Below are 27977 nucleotides of genomic sequence, written 5' to 3'. Positions count from 1 at the left end.
CGAATATTTATCTATAACTTTTGCGGATAAATGATCTCTAACATAGATCATTTTTATTACTGTTATAGTTATTTCCTTTAATAGGTTTTCAGCTTTCGGCTATCGCGACCTGCAAAAATATCCAATTAAATTACAGTTCTAAACAAGAACTGTAACAAGAATAATTCAATCGTCACCTTGCGCGTAAAAGAACGTTTCGAAATATGTTATGATGAAAAAACAGTGTTATATCGTAAAATACTAAATAGCTACCGTAAGTCTACGACTACGTTGATGTAACAGTTAGCCCGTTAGACTGTATTAATTCCTTTATCTATAGTAATTATATAAATAATAATAATTAACTGTTCTTCGCATCCACAATGCCTGTTTTACATGCAGCGTATACAAGAATGTTGTGTTAGGGTGATTCACATAAAAACCTTCATTTGCTTCCTTCTTCATAACTTATCAAGCGGGTGCCAATATAATCTCATGAGCACATCTTCCTATTTGGTTTTGCCTCGGTTTCTTCGTTATTCTACATCCAAGAATATACTTAGAAATAGGCCGTTGTAAATGGCTCCGTCCCAATAACGTTACATAGACCATAATACCATGGAATAGCACAGAAGAAGCATAGAACAAGTCGCATCGCCGCTGTTGGTGATTGTGCGGCCTGTTCTTGGCTAGACAGAAGTACGATTTAAGCCGCGCTAAACGTCAGGCAAACACGGCGTTTTACGGCGCTGGTGCTGAAATCCAAATGTGGTTTTTTTCTCTGAAAGGGATTCTTCCTCATCGTGTTTTCTTTTTCTTCTGTTGTTGCCGTTCCCGTGACGTGCAGTGGTGCTGGTCGCGCCGTGTGCGATTGTCGTGATGTTTCCTTTTTCAGGCAGAGTTTTTGATGGCGCCGCAACTTGCCTTTGGCTTGGCCGGGCGTGCGTAGGAGTCATCTGCTGATGTGAAGGACGCTACAGCCGTTTGGCGCAGCTCGCAGAAGAACAAGAGCGAAGAGAGATGTTTGGATTGTGTCGCGCTTGTGCTTGCCGCGCGAACAAGACGAAGACATATCGTATACGAAATGAATCACTGGTAGACCATTCTCAACCTGATCGTGACGATGGGGTGAGGGGGTAGACAGAGAAAGACCTATCAACATTTAGATACAAGCAGGCCAGGGCGCGAAATGTGCCTGGCAAAGGTGATGAGATTGAATTTTGCGTTTTCTGAGGAGACTATTTGGTCTCTTCATGTTGTGATCCATTTTTTAAATGGCTGTTCCTGTTTCGGCCTCTGTTACATTGGTTAGTACTGATGATAATGATAGTGTTAATAAAAGTTAATATTTTTATTGAAAATATCATTATGTAAATATGTATATAAGTACTCATTATGGGGTGTATCATTAAAACAGGAATATTAAATTGGCTACATAAGCCGTAGAGTTGTTCTTTAGAAACGAGCTCTTGTTTTTGTACCGGTTCGTCCCATTGGTGTTCGCTATGTACGTGTTGTTCATCCATAGTGGTAAAACCTTTGAAGTTTGCCCATAGCGTTGCTGCGATCGACATTATTATTTGGTTAGTGATGATGGAAACCTACAGAATCTTCATTTTTGATTCACGTTGACTCAGACTATCGCGTGAAAGGCTCGGCCAGAATTCAGTTTCGCATATATGGCTTTCATACGTACTACGACACACTTTTACGAAAAGGTAATACATTAGATCTTTGTTATTATTGTAGTCATGATTGTCAATTCGTTTTCTCTAGCACCAGCTTAGATTTTCTATTATTGCTTATGTTCTAGATCTCCTACACTGAATCAACGTTTGGCAATCCATTCCGACATTCAGTTCCTGATATCCAGGTCACCCATGCCTTTTGATGATATCCGCTACCAGTCTACTTGACATTTGGCGCTTAGGCGCGGTGTTGTTTCTACTAGAGATCCCCACAAGTCCTAGAACGGCCCGAGGCTCGTCTCGGCTTGGCCAAAGCATTCTTTCAAAAAAGACTCCGGGTAAAATTTCGGGACCCATGCACGTTGTGGATAAATGTTAGCGCCCTCGAATCACAGAGGGAACAACCAACCACCATAGATTAGTGGTCAGAGATTCTGGAAGATGCTGATGATGTAGTGGCCCTTTTTTCTAGTTTATTCTGGAGTGGCCGTCCGCGCAGTTGGCCCATAACATGCCCGTAACATCGCTAGTCGCATCGGCTTAGTTGGCAACTTGGCCTGATTTCTAACCTGCGAGATCTTGCCGGCAGGTCTTCGACGGTTCAAGAGCAGTGGCAGTAAGTGACTGGTCATTCTTTCATGATAAGACTATATATACAGAATTATAGCAGTAACAGTAGACTGGGATGGGACGGATGCAGCAGTTCTTTGCGGCCTAGGAGGTCCGGTCCGTCTTCGAGGCTGCGGCGGAATGAGCAGCAGACCCACGGACCCGATCATGAGGCATAGGCCTTTTTTTCGAATATCGGAGTGCCCGGCGGAGCGCGCCCAGTCACTAGTGGGAACCACCCTAGCAACTAGGCCAAGTAGGCTGCCATCATACCATACGCTGTAGAGTCCTAGCCACCGCTGGTTGGTGAGGTTATAGGCGCTGTATGAGCGAGCAGAATAGACAGAATGCGGCGCCAGTGGTTCTTCCCTTCCTTACTGTTGCTGTAAAGAAAGTCCGTTTGGCTCGATAAGCTCACTAAGGCCTATTCAACCAGGCAGCGCCCGTTCGAGAACACGGAGATGACTATGGGTGGGTGTGTGTAGACACATGCAACATATAAAAGAGTCTGCTGTGTTTCTGGAAACAACTTAAGCTTTGCTTGAGCGTTATCCGCCTTTCGGCTTTCGCTTCTATTGCTTGGAAACGCGCTGACTCGCTTGCTTCGATCTTTCGCTAGCCGGCAATATAGTATTACGCTTTCTTCCGGAGTGGGCGGCCCATGATATTTTTGGTTGGAACGTGAAGACTACGGGGTCTTGTTTGCCCTCCATAAGATCCTCGCGGTAACGCAGAGAATCGCGGCTAGAGGCGCTGCTTGGGTTCTGTATAACAAAGAGTTAGCCATAGGGATATGAGAAAACGACTGTCGACGGGAAGATCCTCGTTAGGGTGTAGTTGCCAGGACGGAGATAGATAACCTAGGCTTGTTGTCGGATGAGACTGCAGTTATTCTCCAGAGCTATCCACCAGCCGTGTTTAATACACCATTACGCCGAAGTCTTGTCGATTGATAGAACTCGGAAGTAACAAGGAATTAGGCCAACGCGAGATCTGCGCGGTTCGGGTAGAGGAATGTGAAAGCGTTAATGCATCTATTATCGTCGGCTAAATGTCAACTCAGCTGGATAGATTTAGCATGAAATCAAATATTTATGCGATTGATGCGTATTTGCTGTAATGTTGAACGCCAATCTATTCGTCATAGACAGTTTGATGCCAACTGACTGTAGTGGATCTTTAGCCGCGCTACGGCTCAGGAGGAAATCATTGCAATGCTATACGGGTTTCTATATTACATGGTTTATAACAGGCCGTTGGTTTCGCAGTAAATTCTAGTTAGACCATGAGCCTTCATTTAAGACTGTTACAGTAAACGAAGTACGCGATCTTGAAAATGCCAGTTTGCTTTAAACCATTATATAGATTAAATTTCCGTAGAATATATGTAACTATGAAAATTCTCTCATTGAGGCCATGAGGTACGACCAGCGCATTTGCCTTGATAGTCCATATTACCTTCAGGTCGTAAGGCGTCAAATGGTTCGATGTATTATTGTACGTCGAGCGAAAACTGACTTCATCCATTGCTTTCTTGGAGCTGCTTCTGCAAGCAGGGCTAACTGTAGTAGTTTACGATCCAGTGACGAACCTTAACCAACGCTCAAATAAAGCAAGGAGTAAGAATAGGAAAGGCCCCCTGTCGGAAAAGAATGGTAGTCGCCACTGGCAGACAGAAGCGATCGACGCTGGCTGCAGTGTAATGGCCGTCGTATATTATTATATAGTAGCCAATCGTCGCAGTGCACGAGGGAATAGTGCGCCAAGCATTCGCGATCATTCCTAGAAAGATGAACAGCCTAGCCATCTGATGGCTGTAGACTGCTCCTTCAAAGTGGCAACTCCATCCATGAACAGGGAAAGAATAACCCTGGGGTGAAGAGCGTAGTTGTGTTGCCTTTGGCTCCAGCAACTCCGCCTATAGGTGAATGTCGGCGTAGGTGATGTGCTAAATCCGTCAGGGTCGTCGACGTTAGCTTGGACCGGCCTATCTTCCAGTAGGATGTAAAGATCCCTAAAGCTGTAGATGATCGTATGGGTTGAATGGTGGCAGTCCTCTTCAGGCAACAAACGGGTTCTTGGCCGTTAGAGCCTCTCAAGGGAGATGAACGAGGGAGACTAAGAGCAGGACCAAATGCGTTCTGTTACAAAGGGATGCTCAGAATAGCTCCGGAGAAGACGCGGCTCTTCCAGGGTCTGAGAATCTTAGAAGCAACTTTGGCCTTTTTCTGAAACCCGTGGTCAGGTTTCTTGCTCTGTTGGTTGTAGGGGCCTAAGCCCGTTGGAGCGCGGGGGCCCCTGCATACCGGCAGATGTTCATTGGTTCCTGTCGGGAAGAGATTGCTTTGGGATGGGATTTCTTAAGGGAGTCATCGTAGCTGCTATTCCAATGTGCTAAAAGATCAGTTCCCTTCTTGTCTGCGATCGTCAAATGCAGTCTGTTCGCCTTTCAGCTCTTTGGCCGTTTTGATAAAGTTTAGTGAACTCAGTTCTCATCAGGACGGTTAAAACAGTAAGAATATGTACCTGCGAAGGGTTGCACGTAACTGGCTATCCTAGTTTTTTAGTATTTTATTTTCGTAGATATTTTTGACTTTTTGAATAAAGAGAGTCACCTCAGCTTTTGTACACGTGTCTCTCCGTGGCCTCATATTTATTCTAAATGGAAACATATCAACCTCGATCAAGAAGCGGCAGCAGAGTCAACTGTATAGCAGTTACCAAACGTTTGGTTGCCCTTCTTCTATTTGAAGGAACCTGCGCTTCTCTATTCGTTCTCGGTGTCGAATGGAGAAATTCGATAGGAGATTCGTTGGAGGTTTTTCTTACTTTTTATCATCGCACTCCTTTCAAATGCATTACCGTGTCCCACACAATTATGACTGAGAGAAATGTACCGAATGATGAGCAAGAGCGGGACAGATGGAGAGCATGAAGGAATGCCGCAGCGACAACTTCAACGTAGTAGCGTGACTGCGGCGCTGTAACCGCCACCAGCGGCTCATGACCACTGTGCCCTATCCTTCTTCTAAGATTAAGCTGTACTGTCCCTGACGTTAAGTATGTAGCAGCTGATTGTGTACTTAGTACAGTCCCTTGGTGCTGCCGGTGATCATGAGCGACGAGCGACCGGCGGGAAGCCATTCGCGGCAGCACCATCACCACCTGCACCACCGTTTCCCGTTGTCGGCCGTTATGGAGGCTAGTGGCGTTGGCGACACTGCCATCGCCATTGGGTTAGTTGGATCTCGCCAACAGCGCTGCCGACGCTGGCTTGCTATCTTTGTTTGTATCTGTATGCTTGTCTAACTGAGTCCGTATGCGTCCGTAATCGTTGTCCGTCCGTCACTGGGTGTAGTATACTGGCACTGATGGCTTTCTACATACCACCAGTACATGCGTACTCGCCGTATAGGACTCCTGGAAAGTGAGCGGCCCAGTTGCCGTCGCAGAATTGCTACAGTTCAGCGGTGTTCGTATTAGTTATAGCAGATGTAGCAGTTGCAGCAGCACCGGCAGTTCTAGTAGCAGGCATCACCTTATTAATATTATTACTAAAAAGGCAAGCAAAGAAGGCGGCGGGAAGAAAGGCTCACTGCTGTCGACGGCTAATGCCTGCCGCTACCGTCAGGATCACTGGCACGGTGCCCGCATCAGCACACATCATCACTTCCATCACCGTCATTATTACCGCCAACAGCATCAGCAATAACGACAGCTCTAATGGTGCGCTCTTTGGCGCTACTGTAGAGCAGGCAACCCGGCTTGGTCGCTTGCTCGTGCGCGCTGCTGGTGCCTGTCTGCCTTTCTCTCTGCCTGCCACAGCCTGGTTTACTGGCACCAATGGAGGCAGTACAGTGGCAACGACGGCGGTCGGCCGCCTCCTGCGCAGCAAGGAGAGGCTGACTGCTACTATCCGGGTAACTCGCAGGCTGCATGGCTAGCTTACTAACTCACTAGTTGATTGAGCTCGAAGGCCACACGAGGGAGGACGGCAACGAGCGCCAGGCAGGCAGGCAGGCAGGAACCATCGCCGATGGCCGGATTGGCGTTACGGATGGTGATGTGAGACTCATGCTATTGTTGAGGACGACGTCGTTAATGGCCGGAATGCCATAGGGCTAGCAGGCGGAGGGATGATGGTAGCATACGGCACCGTGTTGCTGATGATGCTTCTGTTGCGCCGCCGCTGCGACTACGACTTCCAGGCTGCTCAGCGCTCTCTGTCGTACACTAGTGCTAATATCGGTAGGTAGTAGGTATCGCTACTTTTGCGGAGTAAGTATGTTCTAGCAATGGTAAGCGAACTTGATACTTGGTCCTTGTCTCATGCGGACTAACGCCACCTAAAGAAACGGTTGATAGCTGCATGCGCGCTCTGTGGTACCGCCACTGCGCTTCTTTCTTTTACTACAACTCCGCGCAGAGTGATAGAAAAACCGAGCAAGCGACCGCTCAACGACGCCGGTCTCTATGACTGCCTCTTCTTAGTCGTACAATGATAATGGTGACGATGGTGACAATGTTAACAACAAACGAATGCACCAGGACGTGGAGGATAGCTAGATGATCGCGCACGTCCGTAAAGCAAGCCTGAAGTAAGCGAAAACCTAGTGGCTAGTTGGCGGGGATACGCCGGTTGTTATCTTGGCTACACTATGTTGTTATATATACGCTGTGATTAATGCAGCCGGTGCAACTAGCAGACGATGGAACTGGTGTATTACTATAATTTCTGCTAGTGGCAGCGTTGATGTAGCGCCGTAGCGGTTACAGCTAGCGCCAGGAGACCGCATGTTTTCGTATGTCTAGCTTGATAACCGCTGTTTTCGTGTACCATTGGGCAGCATCTAGTTGCTGGGTTCGGAAAGCCTCGATTAACAGCGATGAATGGGTTAGGCGGCCATCCGTTGGTCAATTGCTCCATGACCCCAGCAGACTAACGCATGCGTATACCCAAATATCAGCAGATCTCTGTATACATCGTCAACGGGAGCTTCGTTGAAGTCGACGAGCATGAAGAAGAAAAAGAATGATCAGCCAAGGGTTCGGTTATTTCCTACGTTTCTGGTTCCCCCCCCCCCCAAAAAATGAACCACAGGGACAGTCTCATGCAGAGGTTTTGTAGTAGAAGTCCTAATTTCTGCCTGCTTGTCAGCCTTTCGGCAAGTCATCTCTTATCCCTCCTCACGGTACATGGCGGTATGGTTGGTTTTGCTAGAATCTGCTACCGTTTTTCGAACCCAACGCATGTGTATATGTGTATGCGTCATGCTTAAGCGCCTAGAACAGGCCCTCTCCCGCTCGTCCAAGCCCTGCCGGTTGCTGCTGCGCGCGCGCGCTCGCGCTTTCGAGCGAGCATTGCTCTTCTGGTAAAAAGGATCAGACAACAAGCGAATAGCAACAGCAAGATCGATGCCGAGAACGACGGTGGTGTCGGATAAAGAATTATTCCAACTACCTAATTTTGTCTAATAAGCCGTCTGTTCTGTCTGTCTACCTCACTTATATGAATAGCGGTGACCTGCGTATAGCTGGACCTTTTTGGGAGTATGGACCGCTTGATTAGAGACCTCTATCATCGACTTGTTCCATTGCTTACTCGCCTGTTCTATGTAATAAGTGTGGAATGCTGCGAGATGAACGCATCACCACCGACGCCAACGTCCCAACTACCTCTGTGGCTGCTGCTTTAACGTCTTTTGGCTTCAGCTGTTGCTGCAGTTAAACTCATCTTCCATTTTCGTGGCTGTGGTCGGCTAAAGCCGTTCCCGCTAGTTGTCCGACGTTCGGGTCTTCTTGCCGGCGCCATCCTGATCGTACTATCTGTGCGTGGCTCGCTTCATTTTCCTCCCCGATTAGAGTTGTTGTTACCTCGTCGATTTATTTTGCTTGTCCGGCTGCAGCACGCTGTGTGTTCTTTTAATACTACTACAACGATGATTCGTGCGCTTGCGCGTCTCTCGTATCCTAGTGGATGTGGTGTATGCGCGCGCACCGCAGATCAGCACCTTCCGGACTTCCAGAGAACGAGCCAAGGCATCGTCATTTCCTTGGCTGACTGTATCGACACCATTGGGATAGTGTACACAGTGCCTCCTCGCAGAAGCATCAAGACTGCTACCAACGCCATGGCGACACAACTCGTGCGTGCTGTCATCCTCTGTAGCAACACACCAGGTTACGAGAGCTGGCTGCTTGCTCACTTGTACAGGCTGGCGCTATCGGCTTTGAAGCGCAAACGAACCCAATCTCGCTTGCTCACTGCGCTACTTCTCTGTTCATCTCCTAGTGATGGCATCGTAGAAGCAGCGTCCGTCGCGATCGCTAGCCACGCAGCAAACCGCGGCATCATCATCAATGCTGACTGTGTCTGACCACAAACTGAGCCATCGACAGCCATCGGCGTGTATCAGGCGTTCGCTGTCACTCGGCTGATCGGTCGTCGGTGGCAAAGCCTTGTCCCTTGCGCCTATCACTGCCACAGTAGCGCCGGCGGCTGTTGCGCCGCAAACAAGTAAAAACGTATATATATATATATATATATATATATATATATAGGCCTCTTAGATTCACCATATTTATGCCCACTCCGGCCCCTGTCAACTGTGTTGCTAAAGTTACGAATATACCTGCAATCTGTGGTCGCGACAAATTCGTCGCAGGCAATTGCTTCACTACAACCAAGGTAAAAAAAGGATCGGGTCTTTTTGTTACAAGGCTAAAGAGAGGAGCTGCCTGATTTGCTTTACGCTGTTGTTACCCTCGCCAACGTCGTCGCACCAGTGGCCTGCAACACGGGTGTTCCGAACATTATGCTAGACGGCCGCACGCGTCAAAATTCCTGTCACCTGTTGGAGGGCGAAAGCTGTTATGGAAATGACGCTTGCAAACGTAATTGGGTCTCCTGCTCAGCTGGAATCCGCTCCCAAAGTGGTTTGCTTATAATTTAGAACGTCTTAAAGCAGAATTAGAGTGATTATTGTTGCTACTATTATATACACCTATACATACGTGTTTATTGTTCTATTAATATAGGCGGACATTATAGCAAACTAGATGCTTGTCGAAGTGCAAAATTTTATCGTTATGCATATATTAGGCTGTGTGGGCCGTTTCTAGTTGTTCAGCATTAGATAATAAGTTACCTACTTATCGTGCAAACAGTAGTCGCTGTGACTTAGCGTAAAAAATCTAGCATATACGGGATAGGCTGTTCCGGCAACGGCTGAACAAAACGCTATAAAAACTAGACGATTCATGCGATTAATGCCATGCGGCGTTAGCTATGGTCAGTAAGTTAAGAGAGATGCTAAATAACTGCGAACAATAATCGGAACAAGTTCTAGTTAAGTGCACTCCAAACAACAGCGATTGGCTAGCTCTACGGTACGGCATATGAGTCAGTTAACATGTGTTAGCTTTTACGAAAAGGCATGTATGTACATTGAATCATCGATATTAGACTGCTACTGGAGTCATTTACGTCACTGAGCCGAAAGTCTGTCTCCTGAATCCCTTTACCCAATCCACAGCATCAATTGCCTGTTAACGTACAACAACTCGCGATGCAGAATAAGGCAATATTTCAATGGGTTGACATGTTAACAAATATAACTTTATAGAACAGGAGAGAAAGTTATGTGTAGCAAAGAGCTTGTCCAGACACATACACATTTCTAAACATATGTGCACATCTGCGCTTATGTGCGCAAGTGCAGGGACGGGGCCGCCTTGTGGTGTGCGACTGCAGGCAAAGTCATCTGGCCGACCAAGTCTTCATGAACAGACAAAAAAAAAGAGGACAGGTTTGGTCATTGCTCCCTGACTCGCCGCTGTGTCTTCAGCCTCTCGTTTGCGTGTTTCCGTTGTCTCTATGTCCGGAGTTTTTCTGTGCTGGTGGTGACGGTCGAAGACAGCAAGCGTTCGGCTTGGATTTGACACTTGACGCAGCACAGAGCTCAACGCTGCAGAGCGATGGCAGCAGCTACTCTGTTCTCAGCGGCAGGACCAGCTTGGTTCACTTGGCTTTGTTGAAATGGTACTGCCCTGGGTTTGTCGGTTTAACTGCTGTTTATGATGATCATGATTATGTTTGGGCCGAGCTGAGCCTTGTTCTTCTCGTCTTCGCCTTTATCTGCTCCTTTTATCCTTTCCTGGCGATCCTTTATGGCTGGCTGGCCGCTGTTTTAGTTGCGTTATTCCGTCAGCGGCCCTCGTACATCCGCCGCTGCGGCCGCTATCGCTGCCTTTGCCAGCAGCGGCCGTAGCATCGTTATGTGCAGTTTTTCTACCCTCTCTATCAACCTGCTCGGGCCCTGATCTTGTTGCACGGACAGCATCTGCGGCAACAGCTAAAGCTCCGCACCGCGATAGCATCGTCGTCCTGAAGTCGCTGACCTTATCCATCGTGCTGAGTTCTGAGGCGGCCATTGGGTTACTGCTTGCTTGGTTGCCTGCTCTTTTCTTGGATTCTTCAGCGTAGAGCCGCAGTCGCTATTGGCGCAGCTACCACTACCGCAATCGTCGGCATTGTGCGCGTCTCTTGTGAGTATACCTGTGTGTAGCTGTGTGGGTAGTAGGATGGAAGACAAGCAAGGGCGTGCGTCTGGACGGATGGACGGACGGACGGACGGACGAACGAACGAACGAACGAACGGCCGGCCGGCCGGCCGAGCAGCAGCAGCAGTGACGGTGACGACGATAACGATTACGGCAGCTTCTCCTCTGCTCTCGCCTTGTTCAGGTTGCCCACTAGCAGACCGCATCTTCCATACGGCGAGCACACACACACACATACACACACACACACACACACACACACACGCACGCACGCACGCACGCTAACAGAGACACACAGCATAGCGCATTGGCCTCTTCCGTCTCTCGTGAAGCTCCTCGCTCACTCACGAGCGTTTACTTTATGTAGCATACTATACCCAGTAAGATAACGCTTCAGAAGTTAGGGCACGACGCATAAAGGATTTAGTAGTCGTACGACTAATATTTGCAGGCGTCGCATTAGGCTGGGTGGCTTGCTGGTTCTCCTCCTCCTACAAAGATAGTCGTTTTATTAGTACAATACTATTATAGTAGAAGCAACAGCAGCTGTATTAGATAGACGTTCCTGGGGGCAGTAGGACTTTGTAGAGGCGGCTGCGACTCGTGTTGGGACATGGGCACGGAAATGTGAATCTTCTGGGAACACACTACTAAGCGCTTCGTCTGCTTTTCTACTCATCTGTCTGTGTATTATGCGTTTGCTGCACTGCGTTTCTGCGTGCTGGGTTGCGCCGTTTAATGCGGGAGCTACAGCCGTAGCACGACCAGTCGGCTATGGATGGTCTTTGTGCGTCCGGCACCGGTCCCCGAAGCCTGTATTTAGCATGTACAGTATAATGCCTGTATGAATGTGTTAAGCGTTATGTAGCAGTATCGTATTTTTACTAAAAGACCGACGACAAAGGGTTAACCAAATAGGCATAACCAATTGCAATCCGGTTCTCTGGACCAACGATCGAACGCGACTTTGTTAGCCTGTATACCCAACTGGGAGCTCCTCTGTTAGTCAAAGTTTTCTTAGACGATCTCGTTCTAGCCCAGCTCTTCATACTGGAGTCTATCTGTTAGTCAGTCAGTCATTGGCACACGCATGTCATGGCCCCATGAACACTTCCTAGCCGTGGAGAACCTCTTTCTCTATATATGTACACGTATATTCGCGGCGATCTATTTGAGCCTTTTTGTATACGCGCTTTTGTCTAGCTATTCGTATGTGTGGCGTTCTTGATTCTCTCTTACTCGTAGTAACTTGCGCAGCAAGCGATTGTCTCCGCCAATGACCCTTACTTATGGCCTGTTTGCCGGCCAGTCCTGGCATGCCTCTATATGGCAACGGAGTCCGTAGGGGTAATAGTTACCTTGTCTCTGAGCTACGAACGGTCCTGCACTATTCGCTTAGCACGGCAACAGTATAAATAGAGCCAGAGGGCGTCCATTCGTCCATCGCATCTTGGTCGGTTTCTGCTGCTTCGCCTTCCGCTCCTGCCCCCTCTCTCTCTCTCTACATCTGTCTGTCTGTGTTTGTTTGCTTGTTTCTCCGTCTATAGCCCTATCTAGTTATCCGTCTATCTATCGGTTACTCCTACTGCCACGGCCACAAGCACAACAAAAACAACAACAATAACGCCAACAATTTTTATAACTCGTCTGATAGCGCTGATGCGCTATCGGTGTGACCGCCAACATCGGCGTCAACGCTACGATGATTATCATGACAACCATCATCAGCATCGTAATCAACAACGACTATACAATCATCATCGCCATCTTGTGTGATCGTCGGGATGCGCGCTGTGGCAAGCACAGCCGCAAGTGCCTGTGGACAACGACGGCCGTTGTCTGCTCTTGTTGATACTGGTGTGCCATCCAACATCATTCCACAGCCGCAGCAAAGCCGGGCGGACGGTCGGTCGGTCGGTCAGGCAGGCAGGCAGGCAAGCCTCCTTTTTCTGTTGTCTGCCCTGTTGACGTAGATCGGCAGCTGCTGGGTGCCGCGAGCACCGGTTATTGCCACGGCTCCCCAGCCAGCCAAGCCAACTCGACCCAGTCAGAGCGGCAGCGTTCGCTGATTTGGTAGCGCCCGCCAGCGCCGCCACCAGCGCAGGCAACTAGCTCATAGCGTCGTGATAGGAGCAGTGAAAAAGACGAGCTCTCTCTCGCAGAACTGCGCTGTCCGTCCTCAGTTAGTCGTCGTCGTCGTAGTTCGGTGAGCGCTGTTATTCCGCCGTTGCTACGGTGGCCGTGAGTTGCTGTGGCTGTCACAGTTTAGGCCATAGAGTGGAAAGGGGAGGCTGTTTCATCGAAGGGGACCCGACTGTCGAACCGAACAGCCAAGGGCCTACAACTATCAGCATCATCATGGCTTTTGCTGCTGCTGCTTCCATTTTATCCACCCACGGTGTCCCTGTAGCAGCGCAGGTCAACCCTCGCCGATGACGTAGCCGCGGCAGTCGCTAGTTGTTGCTCTGTGCCTGGGTCTGCATTGGCGTTCCCTAGTACGCCGCCTCAGCCGGTCGCTCACTTGACCAACCGACCAGCCGCTACCTCGACAGTCGACGGTCGTGGCTGGCTTGCGCCAAACGATGAACAAAAATAACAACGACAACGACGACTTACGTTTGGCAGCAGGAGCAAAGATGGCATTAGCGGCGTTTTCCGAAAACAGCAACAGCGCTTTGACTGGGCTTATGCTGACTGCTTGTTGTTGTCTTCTGGTTGTGCCGGGTCGTCGTCGCGCAGCGGCGGCAACTACGCTGTCCTTTTTTTCTTTCATAGTAGAGATGCTGCTCCTGTTGTTACTGCTGCTCCTCGTTCTCTTCCGTTCATTGCCTGTTTATTCTTCTTTTTTTGGCTTGATGGCGTGGTCGTGTGCTAAAGGCTGTGAGTAGTCGCGCTTGCTTCTCCCGTTCGGCGCTCCGCTTTGCCACTCACAGGCAACAGGCGAACATTACAGGAAAGGAACGTAGACGAGACAGACGTTACTACTCCTACAGCGGTGGCGGTGGCAACGACGATACATTAACTTATTGCAGTATTAAACTGAACTGCAGAACAGGGCTGGTTTCTCTCTTTCTCGTTCGAACTGCCGCTACCCAGCTGCTGCTGCTGCTGCAGCCAGCCAGCCAGCCAGCCCCAGCTGAGCGCCATTCTTCTATCCTGATCATGTCTGACAACCGCCGGCTGGGTCGGATTGGGTCGACTCTCCGCTTACTGCCTGGTCGTTTCGTTCGATTATGTGCTGTTGCTGCTGCTGCTCTTAATGCAGCCGCCGCACATAACCGGAGCAGAGAAGGAAAAGGATTCGGCTGCGCTCCTGGTGCGCGGGCACTCACGGTGACGCGGCCTGGCCAGCAGCAGCCGCAGTGGTCGTCAATGCCAACCGACTTGACTGGTTTATCGTTCGTGACTTAGCCTACAACACTAGCGCCACCATTACCATCACTAATAGCAGCAGGAAAGCCGGCGGCGTGCTTGGCGTGCTGCCGTGCCTTGCCCTTTCCTATTCACTTGTATTGCTCGATCCTGCCCATGCCTTATTCCTGACTTCGTCGTGCACTCACTCTTGTCAGCGTCATGGTGTTAACGCACCCCGTTATGACTTCTGCTTGCCGTTGTATGGTGGACTAACTGAAGTTTTGCTGTCTCGTCCTAGTGCTACCTGCCTGTCTGCTTAGCGTTTGCTGTTGCTGCTTTCTGGCTCTGCGTTTTTCATCTCCTCCACGCACCGTCGCCAGGGGCGGCAGCAGCAGCAGCAGCATCAGCCTCTCAAGTCTGGTACGCCCTGAAGTCGTTGCTTTTATTGCTGTGGCCGCGGCCGCGCGATTTTCCGACTGTCGTTCTTGTCTGTTTATCTGTCTATCGTGCAGTAGTTACCCTGTTCGGAGCGTTGAGCTATGGCTGTCGCGACGGCCGTGAAAACGCCGGCGGCAGTAGCACCACTCACTGTTATTGCTTCAAACAGAAGCGGGCAGTGACAGAGTCAGATACGGGAAGCCCATCGGCAAAATAGCGGCAATCGTTGGACGAACGGACGAGTTTCGTGGGGACTTCGCCCGTCCATTCGCCTCCGGTCGCTTTTTGCAGGAGAAAAAACAAGTAGGCGCTTGTGCATTGACGCCGTCCCTGTAGCTGTTATTTAGTGAAAATATATTAAGGCGAGAAACAGTATGCATAGACAGCACTGTAGAATAGCGTAGCTTGGCATTAGCATACGTCTACGTTGCTGCAAATGCACTCGTGATCTAACATGAAGTCGCTGGTGTATTCGTATTATACATGTATACATAGGCAGGCAACTTGAAACCAGAAGCAGCCGCACTTACTTTGATGGCTGCCGCATCAGCATTGCCTCTTACAACGTAACCACGAACACTTCCAAGTTCCCCTTGAGGTTTGTAGATGCGTTTCCAATATACCATGCACAACGCAGCTTTATGTGGCCAGCCAGCTCTCAGCTTAGCTCAGCGCCCCCGGCTGGATCAACGTCACTCGACGCCACTCGTTCAGCATCCCCACTGATGTTGAGTATGAAGACGGATGTTAGTATCTGCTGCTGTTGCTGCAGCTGTTACCGCCATTGAAGTTGTTGTTGGTCCATCCGGAACGCTATCCACATAGTAGAGAACCCATGCTGCGGCTGCTGCTGCTGTTGCTACCACCAGCAGCAGAAGCAACTAGCTGTCGGAGTGAATGCCAAGGAGCGCGCTGGTTCGCAGCGAGGTTAGGCCAATGTCCTCAATAGCTGCAGTTTCATGCCAGCATCTATGCCACCGGTGGCACGTCTAGTACCACCGGTGGCATAGATGCTGGCGTTGAGTTGCTTACCGCTGCGTTTCCTTCGGCCATTGCAATTCTTATGTCGGACGCTCATACGCCAAACACACACACAACCTCCAAACAACAGCCGAACAGGTATTCGTTGTATCCGGAGTAGCTGCACTTGTACTACTGTGGACAAACAACAACAATGATATATGTAGCAACAGGCCGTTTTGGAAATGGCAGCGGCGAGCACGATGTCATCGGCGTAGCAGATCATAGTTTGTTAGTCAGTGCGGCAGAAGTCGCTCTGTCAGGCGTCCTATAACAGCCAGCGGATAGGGCACCGAACCGACAACAACTAAACTAGCTCTAAACAGAAGAATCGAAACAAGGCAGTCACTCGAAAAATTATAGCAAAAAGAGAGGAAAAAACTAAACGAACGAATGATGCAAGCCGCCAGATAGGTAAGGGGATCCTCGATAAATTACCAAGCGGGGAAAAGAAACAGCAGTGGTGAGGAGAAAGGATCATTAAGCCATCGGCCACTATCCCCTGAAAAACATAAGGGCCGAAGAACTCCATGTCGTATCGGTGCATGAATGTGGTAACTTTCTCTTAACAAGAGATACGACGTGGGAGATGTACAAGGGTTGCGGGAAAACGCTAAATATTGGCTCGAGCAACATGAGGACAACTCGAGGGGTCACTTCAATCGGAAACCTGAACGCGGGACAATTGTTGGCGTCTTTCATCAAAGTAGACTAGGCATTACAGAAGAATGCAAGCTGCAATAACCCACAGAGTTTGCCGTCGATTTTTAGTAAGAGTCAACAATTGTTCTCTTTGCTGGCAAGAGAGCGAGGGTGCTTGTTGTATACGACGAGATCCCTATTGCCGTTGGAGCCTGCTGTGCGTAAAGACGATGAGGAAGCGAAGCGAAGCGAAGCCCCAAGTACGAAGGGACAAAAGGTAAATAAGCCTGTGTGATGCGGGATCAGCAGGAAATTGTCGGACAATACCATGAGTGTACGTAGCATAGAGCAGTTTACTTATACCCCGAGTCGAGGAGGCTGTCTTGCCTTCCATTTATTAAATCTTTACGGCTTGATTAGCACATTGGTATTAGCATCCAATCCCATTTCAACCTCTGCTTTTTCATGGTGCTTAAAAGAGGAACAGGACCGGTGCACGAGGACAAAAAAGCGTCATCGCGCCAATAATTGACCACGTCAACTTCCGAAGGCTGCCAGTTATAGACAAATTGCCAGAAACGAAAGTCGAGAGCGAAGACCACCGGACCAGCATTGTTATCACCTCCACTGTCATTAACGCCAGCAACACCACCACCACCCTCGTCGTCGCCGCTGCCGCCGCTGTCAACGACGATGACGATGACGATGACGGTGGCCGCACGACCAAGGTAACCAGCGGCGAGCGAAGATAAACTTCGCTAATGTTACTATTCATTGTACCCTTGCGGGAATCGCCACCGACGAGAAGTTGCAGCTGCTGTTATTAGTCGTGCTGATGACGGTGCCTCGACAGTGTCACACTGCCGCCCATCGAAGCATCATCCTTCGGACGATCACGAACGAGATCTGTCCAACGGATCTGTAAACTAACATCGACAGCTCATATTCTGCCACTTGAATAATAATCACAGTAGTAGCGATCTGATCGGTGGCCACTCGGTTGTCGATGCCGCTCGGGCCGCTAAGTCGGAAGCATCGTCGCGGCACTAGCCGTGGAAGTCACTGCATCAGTGTTACTATGTGTGTGCTCTCTACGTGGTGCGCGTCTGCCTGTACACCGACTTGGCTGTCCCTTTTCCTATCAACGGTTGCAGAGCTAATGTATAACTCCCGTGCTAACCGCGCAAGTGATGATCCTTGATTCTGCAGCAGGGCGGAGGTGGCCGAGGGTACAACGGCTGTATATGCGCCAGTTGTTGTCGTCGTCAATGCGGTGGCGGTATGCGCAGCAGTTCAAATAGTGCTGCTCACGAGCCCAGCTCGGCTGTCCGACTGGCTGTGGCTCGGAAGGTGGAGAGGAGGAATAGCAGTGAGGAATCGAAATACTGCGCACTTACGAGCGTTAGCCGCTGTTCATAGCGAAGGTGGCGGTTGCGAGCAACAACGACAGGTCGTCGCTCGTGTTGCCCGTCGCGGGGACGGGGAGATAAGGCCATAGTAACGATGATGGTGATGCTCATGCTGACGATGATCGTGATGGTAAACCATCGGTAACCAGCGGCCTAACATCTAAAGCGGGTGACAACGACGCATATACGAGCAGCAGCGATCGTTGGCCAGTGAGAAAGAGGACGGGCGCGTACGAGCAGCGGACATCATCACACTGAATTGGAAGGAAGGATATCGTACCGTGCCGCCCGCACATACGACTGCATTGCCATCGCCGCCGCCAGCGGCGCCGCTGTCGCCAGCATTTGATTGGGTGTCTATCGTCTGTCTTCCATTTATCTAACGTTGAGTTGGCCTGGACCGGCCGGGCTGTGTGCGAAACGTTAGGCTGAGGAAAGGGACGGACCACCAAGGAAAAGGGCACACCGTCAACGAACAACAACGACGACGGCAACAACGACATGCAACGACCTGTCATTATAACAATACCGAAGTGGCAGAGTACAAGACGGATAGTCGCATTACAATTACATATAAAATATTATCGTTGTAAGTATAGATCAAGAGGGTATTTTAGTAATAAGGTCAGCATAGATGAAATTCAGCAGATTCCGTTGACCGCACGCAAGCTTATTATCTTTCTGTGGACTGGAAAGATCAAACTTACAGTATCATCATATTCAAATGCACACATATGCATGTGCCGTGTGTGTGCGTCGATTTACGTATGACGTTCAGTCAAGCCCATTACCCATCGCAGGCTGATATCGTGATATTGTGTGAGATTTAGTGCCTGCCGACTGATATATTTGTGTTTGTGTGTGTATGTATGCGTGCGTGCGTGTGTGTGTGTGTGTATGTGCATCATGGGAAGTTTCCGAAGCTTTTTCTACGTCAGAGGCTACGCTCGCTGGAAGCTCATTGGAACGCATGAAGCTCGCTGGAAACGCAATTGTTTTCGCAGTGGGACTCTTAGGCGTGCCCATTTGTACGTATATTTACAGTCCTAAAAGTGCAGCGATATGCGACTATACCACTAGTACTAGCTGCTGATTGCAAGCCGGGTACAACCACGGGCTACAATAGATCAGTTCATAATCAAGAATTTACGTTTCGTTAAGCAAAGGAAGATCGACGAGTTTAGAATCAGGTTTATTGGAGTACCAGGTGCTTCGATATAAGGTACCGCTGCTGCTGTCGCTGGTTGATTGATTAGCAAGTTATTGGGTGAATAGAGTAATGGACAGAATAAACACGAGTGTAACACCACCACCGTTATCGGCGGCGGCAGTGGTGATAGCCAGTTTTCTATGTAATGCCGAGTTTGCAGTAGTCTGAATAATCAGCTAGGCGCTATGACAACGTAACTACACACGATTGGCTTCACAGTTGAAAGTATGCGAACAGAGAAAAGTAAAGTGAGAGAAAATTTGCAGCGGCAGTGCTTAGTTGAGTGAGAAAAACGCCTCTCGGCGTCATGCGACGTGACCCGTCCCGGAGAACGGCGCTGAGTGAAAATCCTTCATGGGCTAGCTTGACTGAGTAGAGCATCACAGTATGATCATCCCATCTCTGAGCAGTACGGCTGCGATACTCGGTATAGGGCGATCGATCTATCGAGTTGAGCGGAATGTGGTGCCAGAACGAGGAAATCGGAAGATTGCTTCCGTTTCGCAGGCAGGCAGGCGTACAGGCACGCCGGATGGATTGCGCTAAATATCAGCGCAATTAGGGAGAGGATTATGGCACCAGAGTGTACCAGTACAGAGGTACTAACTTCTCGACGGCAATGACAAATCGAGAAGGTAACGATGGCGGCATTGACGACTGACTTGGTTGCCAGAATACGTGTGTCATGCCCTTATGTATATTCGTAGAACAAAAGGTGTGCAGGTATAGGTGGATTGCAGATATTGGATAATCGAGGACGGACCGCAGGACCAAATTAAGGGCCAGTAGTACCAGTAGTTTTGTAGTATCGGTGTATACGTATACCAGTTTCGTTTCACAGTGTTGTTTCGATGGTTTTTTCTTTTCGGAATAAAGGCCAGAGCCAGGAGGACAAAAGCGGTGCTCTCTTTGCATCATCTTGACTAGCTTCTATACGAGTTAAGGAGGAATCACTCTGCTTCGTCCTACAGGCGCGCCGAGATCACCAGCAGAGCTGTAGATAACTCACCTACCACTATTAGCAGTTGTCAGTGATGAAAACGTTAAGCGGTTTCAAATAGTAGATGGCGCAGGTTTAGCCCATGTGGTGCTGTAACAGTAATGTTTGACCGAATGAACAAAACAGGAATAAGGGCGAAGTCAGCTAAAAGGAGGCCAACAAATGACAAGGAAAGCTGCGCAAAGCACTCTTGCAGCGTTTTGCTAGAAGCTGGGGCAGAACTACAAGAAGCGGCCGGGCACCAAGTAGAAGCCCAGGAGAACATCTTAAATGGAACATGGTGAGCCGTGCATCCGTCAGCTCCACCATCTGGTTATAATCGTCGTCTTAATAGCAGCTATAATTAACTGTAGGCGAGCATTGACTGTAAAAGTTAGGTAAGCAGCTAGGCACGTCGTTGTTGTTTGGCCTGTGGTGGTATACTTGCAATAGCAGCAGTTGGTTTGCTCGCAGGAACCGCAAAATGCGGGTAAGCAGAGGCAAAGAATGATAAGCGCGTCTATGTGCAGCGCACCACGGCTGTCGAGATGATGATGTCGACAACCGCGGTCTAAATGAACGAATGGGGCCGAGCCGGGAATGTTGGAAGAATGCACAATGAACGAACAAGCCAGAAACTGATGTTTCAGAACTACGAATACAACCCAGACTAAGCCGTAGCTTCGAGTAAGATGTTGGCGCATAGGCAACGTGATCTTATAATAGTAAAAACTGATAATAACGAGTGAAAGAACGCGCTTAGAAACAATGATTTCAAGCGGATCACTTGCTTGTCGTCGGTGGAACAGTTTTTGATATCTAATATAAATTCCACAGGGGATTGTTCCATATCTGAAATTAACCTAGGTGCGTTGCCTTGGGAAAAGGCTTAAAGGAGCAAAAACCGATTTGGGCTTTAGAAAATTCTGCATTTGCTTCTTGACTTCGCCCTACCCACGTACATTCCGTTGACCATGAGCTTCTGGAAAAAATATCGGCGCGTGTCTATTCGTGACAGCTGTATTGTATGACCACTGTTGACTCTTTCAGAGTGACAACAACATCGAACATCCCCGTTATTCGTGTTGAAAGGAACTGATTTCACTCAATCGCGCACTCTGTAGTTAACTTTTCGTTACCTTACCTTTTGGTACCACCGTAAACAGTTGCTGAGTGTAAGGCTGAGAAACAAATTGTGACGGGTCAAGATAGCACCGCAGTCAATCGACAGTCTGTTTGCGTTGGTATGAGCTGAAGTAGTAACGGTTCACTGATCGTTACTACTTCAGTTCATCGTAGTCAAATCAAACAGCACCTAAACCTACTCGATATATCTCGCCTTGAATGTTTTCCGTATTGCCGATGATGAAATGGCATCAGGTCGTTAACTAAACTACAAGCACATCAGGTTTTCAGAGTAAGAATTGAGCAAGTATAAAAACGAAGGTCTCGGAACATGTAGGGTTGGACCGAACCCGCTTTATAGAACGCGTTTCCCTAGTTTGGAAGGCAAAAATGACCATTAGATCCTAGAGCTACGTATTAATCGACGTTCCAAAAAACCTCAAAGCCTGTCTGTGGTAAATTGTTTTGTTTGTTTTAATAATAAGAATAGCTACGCTAATACAGTATAATACCATTGAATGTGTTTAATGTAGGAAAGCTGAGCTGATTGACCGTGAGTTATTGAAACGAATATTGTGGTTACATGTTGGCTTTAAAAATATATGACCTGATTAGCAGCCCTAAACGATGTGAGCACGTGCATGCATAAGGCGAGACCTATGTCGAAAACAAGATCTTCTGTCGTCAGGTAGAGCGAAACGACACCATAAAAACGAAGCCAATGGAAATTTCAATCTGCCTGTTGGAGAAGTACAATAACAATACGAGTACTTCAGCGAAACCAGCGAAATAGTATTTATAAAGGGATGTAGCGAACTGGTACCGATGAGAAACAGACGAATTGTTTGCAACGCGGAGTCTCTGCGGCGGGACCAGCGGCCGCCACGCATGATTCGCGCATCTAACAGATCCTGTTGAAGATTGTTCTAGTGTTGCCCAGTAGCATTAAGCTAGTTGTGTAGGGTCAATACAGAACCGAACCCATCGTTGAGCCCCACAAACGCCGCCGCGGTGGACGCTGCTGCCAGTCGTTACCGGCCGAACTGTTGCATGAGTACGTTCCTCGTTACTAGGCGGAACAGCGGTCGCAGTAGTACATAGTACGATACGCCATCAGTAGTAGCGGGCCTATGGGGCGTTAGTGCTGTGCTGTGATGGCCAGAAGAGGCGAAATGGCCCAGCGACGGACTTCTAACATTATTGCTGCGGCAGTGGCGACGGCGGCAGCGGCACTGGGATGGAGTCACCATGGCAACCGACGAGTGAGCGACTCACAGTAAACAAGCGGATCAGAGGCGATCCAGGCGCGAGCCGAAAGGCGAAAGATGAAGGCTAAATCGATACCTGCCTTTTTGCCGCCACTAGCGGCACAACCCCTCCAGATTTTGCGGTTCGGTTATGCTACGGTGCAGTTCGGAGACGCGGCCTGGACCGGTCGATGTTCGGTGCCGCGACGCTCATGACAGAAGCATTATACTTGTTGATGGTAAGGATGGCTGTTGGCGGACGACGGCTAGACGACGCTTACTTGCTTGCTCGCTCGCTCGCTGGCTCGTTCGTGGGTTCCACTTATTGCTTGTAGCTTGCTAGGTCGATGAACCTGACATCGCGAAGCCTCATGCAGAGTAGCAACCCTGTGGTCGCGATCGCGGTACTCTGTGTCCCTCACCGGCATTTGGGTTGCTCCTGGCGACGGCCACAACGGCCGCTGCTGGTGCTACGAGGATCGCACGGGAACGCCGACCGAGAAGGATCTGCTGCTATGAGCAGGAAGAAAAGAATAACGCTGCTTTGGGTTCGTGGCGATTTTGCAAATGTATGCAGAGCTGAATATTCGGGCACGCTGTTGGCAAATAGTACACGATGACAAACGCGTCGTCGTACCGCGTCCACAGCTCTGCTTGGGATGGGAAAATGCAATGAGGGGGAAGCCGAGCTTGTTCTGTAGAATAGATGCCCAAACGGAGCAGAAATATTTCCATCAGGAACCACCTTCGAAATGAAGATTTGAAATGTCTACTATAATTTGCCGTTGATCTACAAGTACATTTCGCATCGAAGAAACAAAGATGTGTAAAGCTGCCAGTTCGAAGCTGGGTCATTGTACGTGGAATGCTAAATAAATTGAGATTTAGAATGGCAATGAATATCTAACTGAATATAAAAACGCCTCACCATAATTGGTGGTACACGTCGGTACGTATATTGTATGTGCGGTTGCGGGTCCAATGTGCGTACATTGTATTTTTGGCATTATCTATCAACTGTGATGTCTCCGGCTGTTTCGGTGACTAAGAAACGATTTGTTTGAATAGTAGTGATCCCACGGAATGAAAGGAGATCCGCATACAAATCTCCCTCGATGACCGTTTTAGCCGTTAGCGCCCTCGACTTGAAGATATCTATCTCTTGTGGCTATTTTTTATAAGGCTCTGCGCTAGTTGTCCTAGCAGTAATTGCACGCAGTTCAGGTGCACTTCACCCTAAACCCTAAGGCGGTCCGCTTTTTAACCAGTCTCATCAACGAGCAGGAGACCGTCGTCATCGTCGTCACTCTATTATCAGGTTCCACGAAGTAGAGCGTAAAAACCCCGAAAGGGCGCCTGTCTTCTTTTGCTCTCTTTGATCTTATTCTTTTTTGTTCCGGAAACGGCATGCTACTGTTATTGCCATTGGTGGCATGTGACCTGACCTGACTGCAGAGTATCCTCAACAGCGATGCTAGGATCATCAGGGAGTCGCCCGCAATAGCGATTCCTTCGTATCGTCTTTTCTATGAGCGTCGGCTAAACCCTCTGCTAGCATTCATTGCCTGTTCACTGGTTGCCTGGTGAACACTAGGCGCCGCCAGGCGCTCCCTCTATGGCGCTGCATCTCACAACAAATGAACCCAATCGTAGAAACAAGCGTTCCAAAGCTTTCGGCCTTTTCGCCTCTTGTGCTACGAGCTTTGCATTATCGTGGACCAAGAACGGACTTACCGACCAACCAATGCGTGGTAGACCAACAAAATTGCCATCATCAACTTGAGCGTTGTCGCTGTTGTTGTCATCATCACCATTATCATGATGGGCTCGCAACGGTCGCGCTGTGCTTGTGCCACTTTGCTCGCCCTCCGTTTCCTATGCGAAAAGGCTGGCCTGTCGATCTCCTGTTGGGTTCACCATAGATGGGTCGAATAATCGTAGGACTGCAGTGGTTGCTGGTAACGTTAGCCCTAATTGGTGACTGTTGTGTGCTGTTGTCATTCGCGTAAGGAGCTCAACGGTACAGAATCGAGACGGCGCCAGAAAATCGCCAACTGTGGCGTAGTACTAGTCGTCGTACCGGCGAACACTGCTTGTGTGCCTGTCAGCTCTCTCACAGCGGGTTAGTGACCTGTGCTTACAGGCCACCGCTGGCTTTGCTACTGACTCTCATCTGCACAGTCCAGCAGTCGACGACGACGACGATGACGGCGGCGATGATGATGATGATGACGACGATGATGACGATGACGAGCTACGCTGACACGCACCAGGCACAGGTAACAGGGAACAGCCACCAACCCCACGGGTCACACTCGTCGCCAATACCAGAAGCAGCAGCCGCTACGGCGGCGGCCACAAGATGTCGTCGTTGTAACAGCCGTAGCTCCCTGCAAAGAGGGCTCCTTCCGCGAATGGACAACCGTCACCATCAGTGGGCAACTGGAGAGTAGGAGAGCTCAGAATGGCCAAGAGAGAAGACAGAGAATATCTACTGTCGCTGCGTGCTGGCAACGACCGAGGCAGAGTCACAGCCGAAGCCGCTACTGCTGCGTCGAGTCATCAAATCAGCACAATCATCATCACAATGACTCTGTATATATACATATATATATATATATATATAAATATTAGACTTGGGGAAAAGGAAATGGTCGTGGCGGTAGAGGAAGAATCCGAGAGAAAAAAAACTGGTGCAAAACGCACGACCGCAACGAAGATAGCAGTCACTGCCAAGCCTGTTTAGGTCTTAGTCCAGACGATGGGCATCCAGCGCGGGGTGCGTCTCTGCTGCGTTATTGTTGTTGTTCGTGAGAGAAAGGAGTAACTTGACGATGAATAAGCGGCTACGGCGAGGGCGGTGGAAAGAAATAGAACTGAATAGGAAAGCTGAACTGAACTCGACGCAGTTTTCCGTATTTAATATCCTTGTTTGAGTATGAGTCGGGTTGGTTTTAAAAGAAAATTAAATGCTGAATATCTCTGTTGGAAGCATCCCGTTGCGGCTGGTACAGCGGCTATTGGCATTAGGATATGGAACTAACTAGGTTTCATTTACCGGTATACACCATCGTTTGTTCCATTGACAGTAGCCATCGATGACGAGACCTCTTCTATAGACATATTATTGTATCGTGAATGAGGAACGCCGAAGTGTCTTGCAATGATACCAACGAGGCGGCTTTGCAGGTTAGATAAACGGGTTAGTGTATTATCGATGTATTTGTGTAAATTATCCGTTCATAATGAAATTCCATAATGTTCGCCACAACGGCCGGCTAAAGGTCCGTGCTTGGGTCATATGGTGCTGGCTACTTGACGTTACACTTTACGATGCCTAATATGCTTCTTAGGAACTGATACTTATCCGATTCTGCAACAGGCGAGTTACCAAGATAACAGCTACTGCTGAACACGGCCGCTGCCTTATTACATTTTTATCTCTATTAAAACGACGATAACGTATTCTCGAATCGGTTACCTGATGCTGCGTCCTTTCACAGGTGCGCTATTGCGTCGAGCGATACAATCATCATTGTGAGCATTTGATTTCATAGCGATACAGCCCCGTCTTGTGGGTCGCTGGCATCTACTAGCCTGAAAATTGACCGTTCGCTTGTAACACGGTCCGTTGAGCTCATATACTGTTCGTTATACTCGTAGTGTCCAACGGAAAAAGCGTTTACGTTGTTGTGTTATGTTGAGTCCTTCACGTGTTGCAGTATCATTATTTCAGGCGTACTGCCAACCTGGAATTGTTTCAGGTGTGAATTTGTTGCAAGCTCGAAAGAACAGTGCTGTGTATGGCGGATGGGAAACGATAATTTAAGGAAACGGGCATTTTTCTTCCTAGTACAGATGTGAAGCAGAAACGAGTATATTGTTTTAAGTAAGAAGCCAAAAAAGAGATGCAGTATTTATGAGAAAGATAGTCGCGGTCATGATTAGCCAGGTCATTGACTTCTCTAGCTAAAACTGTTTTTCTGTTGTTAATGGATAAGATGACTCAGAATCTACTCCGAGCCAAGCCGTTACCGGCGAACCGTTAGTGAGAAATTGTTGCGCCAAGAAGTTGTCACAACAAAAAATGTCTATATGTGGCGAGCCGAAGCTTGTGATAAACACAAGATTTTATATTGAAAATACCTATTACAAAGTATCAGTATCTATGAAGGACTTAGGCGCTTCGAGGACTAATTTGCTTCAAAAGCTTAAGAACTATTCAATGAGCCATTGTGAACTCAAGCTGTGTAGTGGAACTTGATGTCGTACTTTCGACAACAAACCGGATCCTGTCAGCTTTCAACTGACTGAGGCTAAACAGCGGCCGCTGATCGACACAATTTGCTCCGTCGGTGCAGTCGGGGTTCTGCATCTGTTTCGTTCGATAGCTTCCGTTGAGATACTTTGCCTACTAAGATTACTGTTCATCGATCCGAAGGCACTGCCCGTACGAAAATTCTGGGGGACTGTGTGTAGGATATCTCTTTGCTACGTCGGTTTTAAGGCCCTTGTTGTGGCTTTTTGGAGAGCTTTGTTCGGTACCGAAGCAGTTCGAAGCACTGAAGAAACTTCTCCAAATGCTTTACAGATGGCTGCAGTTTTGAGTTTCATAGCACTCGAGGCGAGCGATCGAACAACGGCTAAAGTTTTCTGGAGGAGGCCAATTCTGTGCCGAATAGGTTTTAGGTACAATGATGAAAATTCGTGTTTTCGAAAAGTTCTACCGCCGCCGAGGGTGTGAGGAGCTATCTGCAGGATGAGAGCGAACGATTTCGGGGATAGCGGTGTTTACAATTAGAGGTCACTGGACGAAAATGCGGCTCGGGTATGTTGTCGCGGGGCAGTTAACAAGCCCCAGCAAGCTTTGTTCTTCGTATTTCCTCGAAACCTCTCTCCACCTCCGAAGGTTCTTGATTTTCGGTAGTCGAACAACGAGTTTCCCATATAGTTGTTGTCTCTAGAGGTCCAGCATAGATAGCAAGCCGAACTTTTTTCCGAGTTTTCGACCAGGCCTGCAGGACCCCTTCTGCGGAGGGAGCCTTTTCACTAAGGTCGTTGTCGGCTGATAGGCAGCACATTCCCACTTCGTACCAGGGCTCCTTAGATATTGTAACGGAACTGACTCGAAACGAGCGGCGAAGTTATTTGGTTTTGGGGGGAGCAAGAAGGTGACCATGGAGGCAATACAAACGAACTTTCGAAGGATGCTAGGGCAGTCCCTAGGATCCTCTAAAAGCTACATTTCTGCCATCGACCAGCTGGTGCTGGTTACTTGATCCATAAGTAAGTTCTCTGGCTGCCTCTCGCGGGTGTGGCAATCTTCTGTAGGAACAAGAATACACTATATAATATGGGATGATTAAGCTTAGAGAAACGAGTTGTTTGCTAATGTTTGTCATGAGAAAAGACATGAAGCATCACTCGTTCTACTTTGTGCCGACTTGCCTGCATTCGACATTTTCTAGTTTTACATAATGCGAAATAAAGAAAATTGTATTTCACCAGCAGCTCAATTGTTTAGCGATGTATATAGCGGTCAGTCTACTGAGTTTGAATAAATTACGGGTATAAATGCTATTGAGCTCTGTTGAATCATGTCGCCGTTCACTGCTTTAATCTGTCTTGATAATTATATAAAATCCCCACAGACATATGAAGCGACCGCATGCTATTCATATTATACGCACGGTTGGCCAGCGTATTGTAGACTTG

The 27977-nt window shown here is 48.6% G+C and overlaps 1 protein-coding gene across 10 annotated transcripts in view; it reads left to right on the top strand.

The window, feature by feature from the left end:
* LOC111248859 (uncharacterized) overlaps window positions 1-27977 on the top strand; it is a 59419-nt gene that overhangs the window by 8210 nt on the left and 23232 nt on the right. For 5 of the 10 annotated variants that reach the window (XM_086988599.1, XM_086988598.1, XM_086988601.1 and 2 more), the window contains exon 2: window positions 827-27977. This exon is cut by the window's right edge. The exons of 2 other annotated variants lie outside the window; for them this stretch is intronic. Coding sequence is in view for 3 of the 8 variants with exons in the window: in XM_086988595.1 (XP_086844721.1) it covers window positions 6413-6524 (112 nt within the window). In the remaining 5 variants the exon portion in view is untranslated. The remainder of the gene's footprint in view (window positions 1-826) is intronic. 3 more of the 10 variants (XM_086988595.1, XM_086988594.1, XM_086988593.1) reach the window with 1 other exon arrangement.

The sequence above is a fragment of the Varroa destructor genome, unplaced genomic scaffold (genome assembly GCF_002443255.2).
Source record: "Varroa destructor unplaced genomic scaffold, Vdes_3.0 BEIS01000004.1, whole genome shotgun sequence".
Lineage (NCBI taxonomy): Eukaryota > Metazoa > Arthropoda > Arachnida > Mesostigmata > Varroidae > Varroa > Varroa destructor.
This window is presented reverse-complemented; position numbering and strand designations above follow the sequence as displayed.